This window comes from Chiloscyllium plagiosum, chromosome 32 (assembly GCF_004010195.1).
Source record: "Chiloscyllium plagiosum isolate BGI_BamShark_2017 chromosome 32, ASM401019v2, whole genome shotgun sequence".
Classification (NCBI taxonomy): Eukaryota; Metazoa; Chordata; class Chondrichthyes; order Orectolobiformes; family Hemiscylliidae; genus Chiloscyllium; species Chiloscyllium plagiosum.
In genome coordinates, this window is record NC_057741.1 from 3,464,887 (window position 1) to 3,478,759 (window position 13,873).

Sequence of the window (13,873 nt, forward strand, 5' to 3'; positions counted from 1 at the left end):
ATCTGGGGGTGTTGTTGCTTTCCGGTTTCATTCTTTGTAGGTCAGCTCTGGTTATCTGTCCGTTTTTTTGTAGATTCCTTAGTGTGTTATTTATCCTATTGGTGAGCTGTGGGGTGGGGTCAAACTCCCTCTGGACCCAATATACCAACCACTACAGCGGACAGCTGAAACTGACAACCGGAAGCGGGAGGGACAGACCACTATAAACACCGGAGGAAACATCAAAGAAGTGCTTCGCAGGAGGCTCCCAAGCACTGATGATGTCGCCTAGCCAGGGGACGAAATGTTTGCAACAAAAACTTCCAGCTCGGCGAACAGAACCACAACAACGAGCACCCGAGCTACAAATCTTCGCACAAACTTCGAACCCACCTTAATATCTCCAGTTGCTATTGTTTGGTGGCGCTTCTATGAAATGTTAAGTTATTTTACTGCATTTAGAGTATTATTAAATGCAAGTTGCTTCACAGATTAAAACAATGGGGAAGCTACTTACATAAATATTCCTCAAAACATTTGCAATAATTTTGGTGGTTTGCACTTTAATTAAGAAATTAGTTTTACCTGGAGAAGAATCACCAAAATCCTTTGGAAATGACCAGAAGTGTCACTAACAATACTTTCTTCCAAATCTTTGCCATATTCTGAAAGAGTTATAAATGAGTTTGTCAGCTGATAATTGCAGTGTTCAGTTCTATTTACAATTCCTCAGATAATAAAGCTGCCTGTGCCCGCACACAGTCAGACCTGGGCAACACTCTGACTTAGGCTGATGTATGGTACAAATGTTACTTGCCATTCAATGACCATTTCTGGTGAAAGAGAAACTCTTCCTTTTGACTTAAGGTCATCGTCCATCAGCAAAGTCACTACACCACAGTCACAGTCATAAACATAACTGGAATAATCACAAATACTATGGTCACCAGAACACTTCGGATACTGGGAATGCTGCAGTGATACATCATCCAATTTCCCAAAGCCGACAAGGCATAACTCAGTCTGATAGCATTCCCTCCATTTACGAGATGCGAGCAGTTCTAAAACCAAAGAACATAGTCAACTACAAGACATTGGTAAGGGCACATTTGGAGTGAGTGTTCTGGTCACCATACTATAGACAGGATACTATTAAACTAGAAAGAATACAAAGAAGATTTACTCGAATGCTTTGGACTGGAAAGTTCGAGTTATAAGGCGAGGCTGCATATGCTGGGACCCTCTTCCCCTGGACAGTGAGCAATATAATAGAATAGAATAGAATCCCTACAGTGTGGAAACAGGCCCTTCAGCCCAACAAGTCCACACCGACCCTCCGAAGAGTAACCCACCCAGGCCCATTCCCGAACCTATTACTCTACATTTACCCCTGACTAATGCACCTAATCTACACAATCACTGAACACTGTGGGCAATTTAACAGTGCCAATTCACCTGACTTACACATCTTTTGGATTGTGGGAGGAAACCAGAGCTCCCGGAGGAAACCCACGAAAAGCATGGGGAGAATGTGCAAACTCTGATCTTATAGGAGTCTGTAAAATCATGACAGGCATAGAGAAGGTAAGGGGTGTAGGTCTGCTCGCTGAGCTGAAGGTTTGATATGCAGATGTTTCATTACCTGGCTAGGTAACATCATCAGTGGCGACCTCCAAGTGAAGCGAAGCTGTTGTCTCCTGCTTTCTATTTATGTCTTTCTCCTGGATGGGGTTCCTGGAGTTTGTGGTGATGTCATTTCCTGTTCGTTTTCTGAGGGGTTGATAGATGGTATCTAGATCTGTGTGTATGTGTTTATGGCGTTGTGGTTGGAGTGCCAGGCCCCTAGGAATTCTCTGGCATATCTTTGCTTAGCCTGTCCCAGGATAGATGTGTTGTCCCAGTCAGAATGGTGGTTTCTTTCCTCCGTGTGTAGGGCTACGAGGGAGAGAGGGTCGTGTCTTTTTGTGGCGAGCTGGTGTTCGTGTATCCCCTGGTGGCTGACTTTCTTCCTGTTTGTCCTACGTAGTGTTTGTGGCAGTCCTTGCATTCGACTGGGACAACACATCTATCCTGGGACAGGCTAAGCAAAGACATGCCAGAGAATTCCTAGAGGCCTGGCACTCCAACCACAACGCCATAAACACATACACACAGATCTAGATACCCTCAGAAAATGAACAGGAAATGACATCACCACAAACCCCAGGAACCCCATCCAGGACAAACATATAAATAGAAAGCAGGAGACAACAGCTTCGCTTCACTTGGAGGTTGCCACTGATGATCTTACCTAGCCAGGTAAAGAAACATCTGGATATCAAACCTACAGCTCAGCGAGCAAACCTACACCCTAAGCCTCAAGCTGAGCTACAAACCTTCACAAACCTTGCAAAAATAGAGAAGGTAAATAGCCAACTGCTTTTCCCCATGGTAAGGGAGTCTAAGACTATAGGGCATAGGTTTAAGGTGAGAGAGGAGAGACACAAAAGGGTCCAGAGGGACATAGAGGCTGGTCAGTGTCTGGAACAGATTGCCCTTGGTAAACAGTGGAGGGAACTACAACTGCATCATTTCAGAAACATTTGGACAAGTACATGGATGGGATAGATGTGGATATGGACCAAATGCAGGCAAATGGGACTACATTTACTGTGGAAATTGGGAGGCATGGACACATTGGCTCAAAAGACCTGTTTCTATGCTGTAAACCTCTATGGCTCGAGGTCAACACATAGCTACCTCACCGATCATGGCCTTCAATACCATCGTACCATGGTGCATTGTGTACCGTCTACAAGATGAAATACAGTAACGCACCAGAGCTCTTTCAACATCGGCACCTTCTAAATTTCTGGCCTCTGCTGCTGTGAAGGACAAGGGCAATACACACATGACAATACCATCACTTCAAGACACATCACATCCCAAGCCGGAATTATATCCTTCTTTCTTTTACCTTTACTGGTTCAAAACCTTTGAAATTCCAACCCTACAGCGTGGGAACACCTACACCGCAGAGAATGCAGGGGTTCAAGTAGGCAGGTCTCCACTACCTCCTCAACCGAAAACAGAGGTGGGCAATGATGCCCACATTCCAAGATTGAGTGAAAAAAAATACAAATTTGGGGCACATTTTAAAACCAGCTATGGAAGTTTTAGAGTCATAGATCTGTACAGTATGGAAACAGACCAACTCGTCCATGCTAACCAATATCCTAAATTAATCTAGTCCCATTTGCTAGCATTTGGCCCAACTCTCTCTAAACCCTTTCTATTCTTATACCCATCCGATGCCTTTTAAATGCTGGCATTCTAGCAGCCTGCATCACCACCTGGCAGCTTGTTCGACACATGCACCACCCTCTTTGTGAAAAAGGTGCTCCTTAGGTCCTTTTTAAGTCTTTCCCTCTCACCTTAAACCTATGACCCTCTAGTTTTGGACTCCCCTACTCTGGGGAAAAGATCTTAGCTATTCACCCTATCCATGGCCCTCATGATTTTATAAACCTCTATAAAGGCCCCCTTTAGCCTCTAGGGAAAACAGCCCCAGCCTGTTCAGCCTCTCCCGACAGCTCAAGCCCTTCAACCCTGGCAACATCCTTGTAAATCTTTTCTGAAAACTTTCAAGTTTCACAACATCCTTTTGAAAGCAGGGGACTAGAACTGCATGCAGTATTACTAAAGTGGTCTAAATAACTTCCTGTACAGCCGCAACATGACCTCCTATATCAATGCACTGACCAATAGAGGCAAGTGTACAAAATGCCTTCTTCACTACCCTGTCTACATGTGACTCTACCGTCAAGGAACTATGAACATGCACCCTAAGGTCTCTTTATTTGGCAAACTCCCAGGACTCCACCAATAAGTGTATAAGTCCTGGCCTGATTTGCCTTACCAAAATGCAGCACCTCACATTTATCTAAATTAAACTCCATCTATCACTCCTTGCCCTATCTGATCAAGGTCCTGTTGTACTCGGAGATAATCTTCTTGGCTGTCCATTACACCCCCAAATTTGGTCTCATCTACAAACTTATTAACCATACCTCCTATATTCACATCTAAATCACTTATATAAATGAGAGAAAGCAATAGCACAGGCCTCCAATCCAATAAACAACCCTCCATCACCACCCTCAATCTTTGAGCCAGTTCTGTATCCAAATGGCTAGTTCTCCCTATATTCCACGTGATCTAACCTTCCAAACCAGTCTACCATGAGGAACCTTGTCAAATGCCTTACTGAAGTCCATATAGATCACGTCCATTGCTCTACCTTCATCAATTGAGTTAATAGCCCTTGATGCTTACACCAAAAAAAAAGTTGAGATCTGAATAATAATCCTTAATCCTCAAAGCACAAACCACATTTTGGCTTTTGCCACAGACATTACAAGGAATCACCAAAATAATCATTTTACCAGGCTGTTCCTAGCTGGTTCTAATGGAAGATCACAGACTTGAAATGTTGGATTGTATTTTACACACCAAGTGGGAGATCCCAGTGATAATCAGAAACCCGGGGTGAACCTGCAACAGCAGTTTCAGGGATCACCCCAACCACATTTTCCTCTGGATTAAGCAACTAATTGGACAAAAAGGACGGCCGTGACAACAACAAAAGACGTGTATCTGTCCGGGAAGAGCTGCTGGCCAATTGGAAGATCTGTGGCTCAGCGCTGCCACCATGCTTTTCAGATTGCCTCACCCACATTAACTGCCCATTTAAGGTCCTCCATGGGAGACTGGGTGAGATATTAGAGGGTTAATTTGTTCTGCTGACCTGCAGGAAATTGGATGGCCTGAGGTCGTGGTCTCTGTCTTACAAGTAGAATGTAAGGAATTTACATTCCCATCCATTGCTATTCAGCCATTTGCATGGCCATTTCCTAGCTATTCAGAGTAAAGGAATTACATTATCGTCCCCTAATCAGAAATCAAGAAGAATATTGCAATTTAAATTCTAATTACTTACTGCAGTTAAATAAAATATTCACAACAGATTTAACCATTAAGGGATGATTTACATTACACTGTTTCTGGAAACAATGTAATCACTGCATTGTGTCTTGAGTGGCATGTGACTGTCGGTGGTGGGGGGGGGGGTGACTGTGGGTTGTTGTGTGGGCATCACTGACTGTGATGTAAAAGTTTTGTATAAAGGAAGGCCTGTTCCTTTGTTCAGAGAGATCTTTGACACAGCTCCACAAGCATTGCAAAGAGTATTAGGGGTTCCTCCACAGCTTGTACTTGCTTAATAAAACTTGCTTCTTCACAGAAGTTGCAGTTGTATCAAGTGTGCAAGAATTTCAAGAAAAAGAACCTAGCATTGGGAGGGAAGCAGCATGTGCCCTAAAACTTCAGACTTAATTGGGTCAGAGGCAGGAAAACAGCAGCACCTCCCACTCAATTAAATGCCCCAATTTCCAAACCAGTCACAGACGAGGGCATTAAATTCCATTGTGTTGCTGATACCGCAGGACCAGGAAGTGTGTTGGTGATGCCATTGTTATTGCAGCCTGTGGTCTGACTTGCTCCTGGAGATCTGATCACAAGACATGATCACAAGACTGTGGTGCTGAATCACATGACTTTTGAGCATGTAATTTACCCATTACCAAGATGATTACATTTTCCAACTGGATGATGCAGACTAACTGAGCCCCCACCCCCAAAAAGAGTTCCCTTTTTATTTTAGTGAAATAAACTGAATTTATAGAAAGGAACTCAAAATGATGTTACTACAATTAGATTTGACTGATTCATCACTGCATGCAATTTCTAACAAAACTTTACATGAAGCTTTCTGACCTTTTTTTTTAAAAAAAAAGAAACAAGATACAAGTTATAAAAATAATGCAAACTCAGATCTCAATGGGCAATAAACACTGGCCAACTAGTGATGCCCACATCTCACAAATGGATTAAAAAGCAAAGCACTGTGGTAGGATGAATCAAAAAGCAGATAATTATTTCAATGGAGAGACACGCCAAAAGACTGTAACACAGAGGGGTCTGAGTGGTTATGTGCACAAAACACAAACTATTAGCATCATGTTCCTAACAGGTAATAAAGGTGACAAATGGAATCTCTGTTTTTATTGCTTGGATGCTGGGAGTTTGAAAATAGGGAAGTCTTGTTACAACTGTACAGGGTGTTGTTGGGAAGGCCACACTGGGACTACTGTGAGCAGCGTTGGCCCCTGTATTTGAGAAGGGACATGCTGGAAGCAGTTCAAAAAAGATTCACCTGGCCAATGAATGAGGGGTGGTCTTTTTGAAGAATACAATATTCTGAGGGGAAATCACGGTCGGACTCAAAATATTAACTGTGTTTCCTCTCTCCACAGATGCTGCCAGGCCTGCTGAGTTTCTCCAGCAATTCCTGTTTTTATTTAAAGATTCCAATGGGGCTTGACAGGTTAGACATCAAGATGTTTCCAGTAATGGTGTATCACAACCTATGGGACAGAGTTACAGAGTTCAGGGGGCACTCTTAAAATGGAGACTCAAATGAACTTATTCACCCAGACTGAAGTGAATGGCCTAAAATGTTGTGGAGATAGATTACTGAGGAGTAAAGAGGAGATAGATTTTTGGAGTATCAGAATTGAGGGCTATAATGAGCTGACAGTAAAGAGGAATCGAGGTCAGGGGCAAAATTAAGCATTATTTTGTTGAATGGAAGGGGCAGGCCCATTCCTATTCTTACATAAATGTTTCTCTAGTCTGGATCGTGCAAACAGAAGCAATCAGAATTTTAAAAAGAGCTTGCAACTTGGCTAACATGATCCTAGAATTATAAATCATTAACCCCAGAACGAACGTGTCGGCCAATCAAATGCTTCCACACCTGCTTTACCAATCATCGTTGTTAAACAGTAAATTAGGTACAAAATGGACTACAATCATTACCTTCCTTATATGCTTTGATGATTGCTCTAAGTTCCTGGTTGGTTCTTGAGGCAAGAATTTCGATCAAACACTTTTCATCAGTTCCTGCACCCTGCAGAAGATACAACAAAAACCAACAAGTTGGATCAACCATAAGTTGGCAGAGCTACGCCGCCATAGTGTCTAGTGACTTCCATGGGAGCTCCAGACTGTCTGAGCAATTTTATTCCAGACACATTGAAGAAAAACCTGTTCAGCAACAAATGATATTTTAAAGCTACTTGGGTGCTTTCTCTATCAAGCTGACACTTCCACATCAGATCAGCTCAAAGCTGGTGAACAGCAGATTTATAAAATAAAATGCATTTTTAATTGCACATTTCTCAGAAAACTCACTCTGTTTCTGAAACTGTGAAAAAAAAATCTGACAGTTGTGAATTCCGAGAAATTTTCAGTCTGAAAGAGATCTGTGTTAGAAGACTATATTTTAAATTCAAAACAAGTTATGGTTAAGGATACAGCACAGCTCAAGTCAAGGGATTGTCATTCTCATTTTAATTCAGATATTTCAGTGGATTCACGGTGCTATTAAAAGATTAGAAATTTGATCAAAGCAATAAAAAGGTCGAAGAGCTTTACTTCCAACTTTATACCAGAATGAAAAAGGATTGGATTGATATAATGTCTTTTGAAATCAATCTCAGTTATCTTTGAAGTGGGACTCATGGTTGTAATGTAAGAAATATATTTAGACAGTACAGGCCTTTTAATGCGCTTAACTTACACACAAAACTAAACACAGTCTTCAGAAATCTCATTCTACATACTCAGAGCTTTCTTTACTGCAGCTTCAAATTTGTGGCCTCCAGAACTGTAAAGGTTTATTGTACAGAAATAAGTAATTTGGTTCATCACATCGATTGTTTTTTTCTGCAGCAATCCAAATCTAATCACTCCAACTTACCCCAGCTCATCATCTGCATCACATATTGAATTTTCCCTAAAAAGGTGTAATGTTCTCTGCTTGAAACAGTCCCTGAGGCAAAGTATACCCTCCTCCACAGAAAGACATTTCTACCAACTTTCCTCCTCACTGAGCAATTTAAATTAAATGTTTCCTCAACTCAGTGGAACCAGTTAGACATAGCATACAGGGTTTTAGTGTGACAGAATATTTGGCACAAAACATAAATGGTCCATACAACAGTTAAAACAAAAGATACACAGAAATTACCAAAGAGAAACAGAACTTCCAGCTCAATTCATCCATATTGACGTTTATCCTCCATAAGAATATGAGGCCTAACCCACTGTGAGGCTCCCACATTTCCCCTTTCTTTAAATATCTTTGTTTAAATGATAGCAATGGCAATGCTGCAAATCAATAACATCAGTAAGCTTTCTCCCAGTCTCAACCCTCCACATAAAAATGATTTACTCAGCTCTCTATCCCAGGTCACTGCTTACTTTAAACCAATACCATCTTTGTCCAGACCTCTCTAACTGGGAACAGTAATTTTTTTTATCTAGTCCATGTCACACTTACTCCATTAAATCAATGTAAATCAGGCAATACAGAGAACAGTCACTTGTGTGAGGCTCCTGGGATGAAAAGGTTTACTTTAAGCAGACAGGCTGAGTACATTGGGGTTTTTATCTAGTGTTTAGAAGTGGGGCATTCTTATTAGAATGCACAAGATTCTGAAGGAAATTAAGATGATATTTGATGTCCATCCCTAACAGAACAGATGGCATTTAACAGTTTGTAACTTCAAGAGAGTCAGGAGGCAGAGGTGAGGAAAATGACTATCACTAAGGAGGAGTGGAGAAGCTGAAAGGTCTGAAATCACCTGGACTACACACCAGAGTTCAAAAGAAGGCAGCTCAGGAGGCAGAAGGGGTATTGGTTCAGGAATCACTGGAGTCAGGGAGGGTCCCACAGCACTGGAAAATGGCTAATGTAATACCCCTGTTTAAAGAGGGAGGAAGGCAGAAGACCTGACATGACCTTGGTCATTGGTAAGATTTAACAGTCCATTAAGGATGAGATTGCAGAGGACTTGGAACTGCATGGTAAAATAGGGCTGAGTCAGTACAGTTTTGTCAAGAGGAAGTCACGTCTGACAAATCTGTTCAAATACCTCCTCAAAGAAATGAGTACATCAGGCAAAGGAGAGCCAGTGGACGTGATGTATTTGCATTTCCAGAAGGCCTTTGACAAGGTGCCACACAGAAGGCTGCTAAATAATTAACAGTCCATGGTGTTAGGAACAAGGTACTGATGTGAATAGTAGAGGAAAAGGGATCTTTTCAGGATGGTGTCTAGTGGAGTTGGAACCACTACTATTCACGTTAAATGCTCTGGATGAAGGAACTAGGACATTGCTGCTACATTTGGAAATGACACAAAGACGGGGGGGGGGCAGGTAATATTGAGGAGGTGGGGAGACTGCAGATGGACTTTCGAAATGGGAAAAGGCTTCAGAAATCTGAAGCACAAAGAGACTGATTTCAGGACTCTCTTAAGGTTAACATGTAGGCTCAGTTAGCAGTTGGAAGGCAACTCCAATGTTAGCATTCATTTCAAGAGAGCTAGTGTAGAAGAACAGGATGTACGACTGAAGAAGTATAAGGCACTGGCCAAACTGCAAATAAAATATTGAGAACAGTTTTGGACTCTGGACCCCGTTTCTAAGGAACGATGTGCTGGCAGAGAAGGGGGTCCAGAGGAGGTTTACGAGAATGATCCTGGGGATGAAAGGCCTGTCACATGAGGAATGGGTGAGGACTCTGGGCCTATACTCGATGAAGTTTAAAAGGATGAGGGTGACTCACTGAAATGTACAGGCCTGAATACGGTGACATGGAGAAGATGTTTTCCACCAGTAGGAGAGACTAGAAACTGAGGGCATAGCCTCAGAGTGAAGGGACAACCTTTTGAAATGGAGATGAGGAGGAATTTCTTCAGCCAGAGGGTGGTTAATCTGTGGAACTCATTGCTGCAGAGACCTGGGTCGGCCAAGTCGTTGAGAGTATTTAAGACAGAGATAGATAGGTTCTAGATTATTAAGGGAATCAAGGGCTACTGGGAGAAGGCAGGAGAATGGGGTTGAGAAACATTTCCAAATGATGACTAGTGGAACAGACTTGATGGATTGAATGGCCAAATTCTGTTCCTGTGTATTATAGTTTTAACCATATTGCTGTGGGTCTGGAGTTTTGGAGGACAACTGATTTCCGCCCTTAAAAGGGGGTAATGAACCAGCTGGATTTCTAAATGGCGAAAAATGATAGTTTCATAGCCCCATTACTAAGGCTAACTTTTCATTAGTTGGATTGATTAATTGGTTTGAAATGCCATTGTGGGATTTGAACACTGTCCTCAGAATACTTGAACACATTACCGTTAGTGCCACCACTGGCCGTGGAATCCATCTGCCCATCTGATGTAAAAGATCAATTTGAAGAATAAAGAGTTTTCTTGGTGGGTTGGCCAACAATGATCTCACACCCAGCATCACTAAAAAAACATCATCTTGACATTCATTTCTTTATGCTTGCAGGACCTTGCAGTGCACACAATGTCTGCTGTGTTTACTACAACAACTTCAAAAATGTCACGGACAGTAAAACACCTTGAGGTCCCGTGGTCACAAAAGTCACTATAAAAAGTGAAGTTCAGACATTAAAAGTACTAGCAACTCTGTTCAACCTCTAACAGAGAGAGAGCATGCTGGATATATACAGCAAGTCTGATAGCAATTGCAGACAGAAAACAGAGTGAATGTTGAGTCCAGTGACCCATCAGAGTTTGTTGTTTCTCTATCACTCTTTGTTTCCGATTTCTAGTATCTGCAGTTCTTTATGTTTATCTCCTATTCAACAAAAGCCGAATTGCAATTGAGAAAATTAATTGCACATCTCGAGAGCAGCTCTCCCACTGCTTCACTCCAGCCAGGAGCATCATTTGCTCTGGAAAGCTGAGCACAACAAACTTCAAGTTTACAATGATCCTTACACTGGGAAGTGAGAGATTTTACTCAGTCAGTGCAGCACATTCCATCTAAACAAAAGCAATAGGAGCTGGAAATCTGAAATTAAAATGAAGAATTCTGGAAGGATTCAAGCAACATTGTGGTATTCTGCTCCAATGTCTCCTGGGCTATCCAGTCACCTTCGCTAGAGATAGCATATGGATGGCAAGTGAAAACTTTGAAGTAGAGCTCTCTGTCCAGAAATTCTGTATTGCTCACTGACACAACACAGCAGGGAAATGCGAGAGAGAGTAGAGAGTCCATGTTACCATCACAAAAATCACAGATTGTTACAGGACAGAATGAGGTCATTTGGCCCACTGTGTCTGTGCCAGCTATCCCTAATTGCCCTCAAGGTACTGGTAATGAGCGGCCTTCTAGAATTGCTGCAGTCCATGTGCTGTAGTTATACCCACAATGTTGTTAGGTAGGGAATTCCAAGATATTGACAGCAACAGTGAAGGGATGGTGATATGTTTCCATGTCAGGATGTGAGGGGCATGACAGGGAGCTTGTTCATGGTGATGTTTCTATGTGTCTGCCTCCCTTGTCCTTCAATATGGTAGAGGTCACAGGTTTCAAGAATACTGTGTAAGGAGCCTGGGAGAATTGTTGCAGTGCGTCTCAAGTGGCATGAATGTACACCTATCAGCTCAAATTTAATATTGTCCATCTCTGATTTTTCACCACTTCACCAGACACCTTGGCAGAAAGGTTGGCTGATACTATTTTTGAGACTGAAATGTTAGTAGTAACTGGGCCTCCTACTGCCAGGGCTGTACCACTAAGCCAGTTTCCCACCCAATGATTACAAGTCTGACTGCCATCTTGTGGATGATACATTAAATGAAGCCTATGCCTACTCAGATATACACAGAGAGTCACAGAGATGCACAGCGTGGAAACAGACTCTTCGGTCCAACCCATCCATGCCAACCAGATATCCCAACCCAATCTAGTCCCACCTGCCAGCACCCGGCCCATATCCCTCCAAACCCTTCCTATTCATATACCCATTCAGATGCCTTTAGAATGTTGCAATTGTACCAGCCTCCACCACTTCCTCTGGCAGCTCATTCCACACACGCACCACCCTCTGCGTGAAAATGTTGCCCCTTAGGTCTCTTTTATATCTTTCCCCTCTCACCCTAAACCTAGTTCTGGACTCCTCGATCCCAGGGAAAAGACTTTGTCTATTTATCCTATCTACGCCCTCATGATTTTATAAACCTCTATAAGGTCACCCCTCAGCCTCCGACGCTCCAGGGAAAACAGCCCCAGCCTGTTCAGCCTCTCCCTATAGCTCAAATCCTCCAACCCTGGCAATATCCTTGTAAATCTTTTCTGAACCCTTTCAAGTTTCACAACATCTTTGCAATAGGAAGGAGACCAGAATTGCATGCAATATTCCAACAGTGGCCTAACCAAAGTCCTGTACAGCCGCAACATGACCTCCCAACTCCTGTACTCAATACTCTGACCAATAAAGGAAAGCATACCAAACGCCTTCTTCACTATCCTATCTACCTGCGACTCCACTTTCAAGGAGCTATAAACCTGCACTCCAAGGTCTCTTTGTTCAGCAACACTCCCTAGGACCTTACTAAATGCCGAGGGATTCTGACCCACTAATTCTATTGATCTAATAGCAACAATTCAATGTGTATTCAAGGAACAAATTTTTTTAGTGTTTACAATAAACAAGGCATTCAAACAGCCATCGTATGAGGCTAACCTTAATCTTGATTTAGATTACTCCCCAAAACATCAACATTAACTCAATGCAATTTCTAAAAGACCAAATGAGGATTTTGTTAACGTCCAGAATCAATAATTCCGATCCTTTCCCGATGAACCTCTGATCACTTCAGTTCGTCCCAAAGTCAGCTATCCATATCCTCTTTTGTATAGAGTCTTACACACTGAGCACCACTGTGCACAGCCCATCATCACTAGAGCTGAATATTCCCATCTTCATTTTCAAATTCCTCTAACCCCTCCATACTGGCCCTGACCCTCTCCATCTCTGGTTCTAAAATTCTTCAAATCCCCCACTCTCTCTCCCCCTGCAAGTTGTTCCTGAAAATCCCTTTGACCAAGCTCATGGTCAGCCATTCTGGGGCTTCACTGGCTTTGTTTCAGTTTTTATTTGACAGCACTCCTGTGATGCATATTGTAATGTCTGCAGACGATAAAATCGCTGGTTAATATGCATGTTGTTCTTGTAAAATCAGTTTTTAAACTTTTTTTTAGAAAACACGTTGTACCATAATTCCAACTCCTACTGAACAGAATGAGCAGGGAGTGGTTAACAGTTATGACTCTGGTGATTCATTTCAAGTATTCTGGGCTCAGTTACTTCCTTCCTGCCACATAAACTGCACAGATGTGAATTCTAAATGAAAGCAATAACGGGAATTCTTTTCATAGTCGTTAAAACATTGAATCCATTTTTAAGACAAGAGCTTGATGACTAGAAGATAAATGGAAATTTGTACATGTCCAACAGGGGTATTAAGAATCTAATGCGATATTTTTCCACTTAATCTACAGAAAAAACATTTATTTGCACATAAGCCTTTAAGAGGTACTTTAACTATTGCTACGACACCAACGGCAAAGCATAGAGTCATAGAGATGTACAACATGGAAACAGACCCTTCAGTCCAACCTGTCCATGCCGACCAGATATCCCAACCCAATCTAGTCCCACCTACCAGCACCTGGCCCATATCCCTCCAAACCATTCCTATTCATATACCCATCCAAATGCCTCTTAAATGTTGCAATTGTACCAGTCTCTACCACATCCTCTGGCAGCTCATTCCATACACGTACCACCCCTCTGCGTGAAAAAGTGGCCCCTTGGGTCTCCTTTATATCTTCCCCCTCTCACCCTAAACCTATGCCCTCTAGTTCTGGAATCTCTGACCCCAGGGAAAAGACTTTGTCTATTTATCCTA

General features: G+C 42.3%; 1 protein-coding gene across 2 annotated transcripts in view; it reads right to left on the minus strand.

Moving 5' to 3' along the window:
- Positions 1 to 13,873, minus strand: part of LOC122539321 (annexin A5-like) — a 64,549-nt gene that overhangs the window by 15,795 nt on the left and 34,881 nt on the right. For both annotated transcript variants that reach the window (XM_043674025.1, XM_043674026.1), the window contains exons 6-7: positions 6,898 to 6,988; positions 565 to 644 (exon numbers count right to left, since the gene is read on the minus strand). In XM_043674025.1, the coding sequence (XP_043529960.1) occupies positions 565 to 644; positions 6,898 to 6,988 (171 nt within the window). The remainder of the gene's footprint in view (positions 1 to 564; positions 645 to 6,897; positions 6,989 to 13,873) is intronic.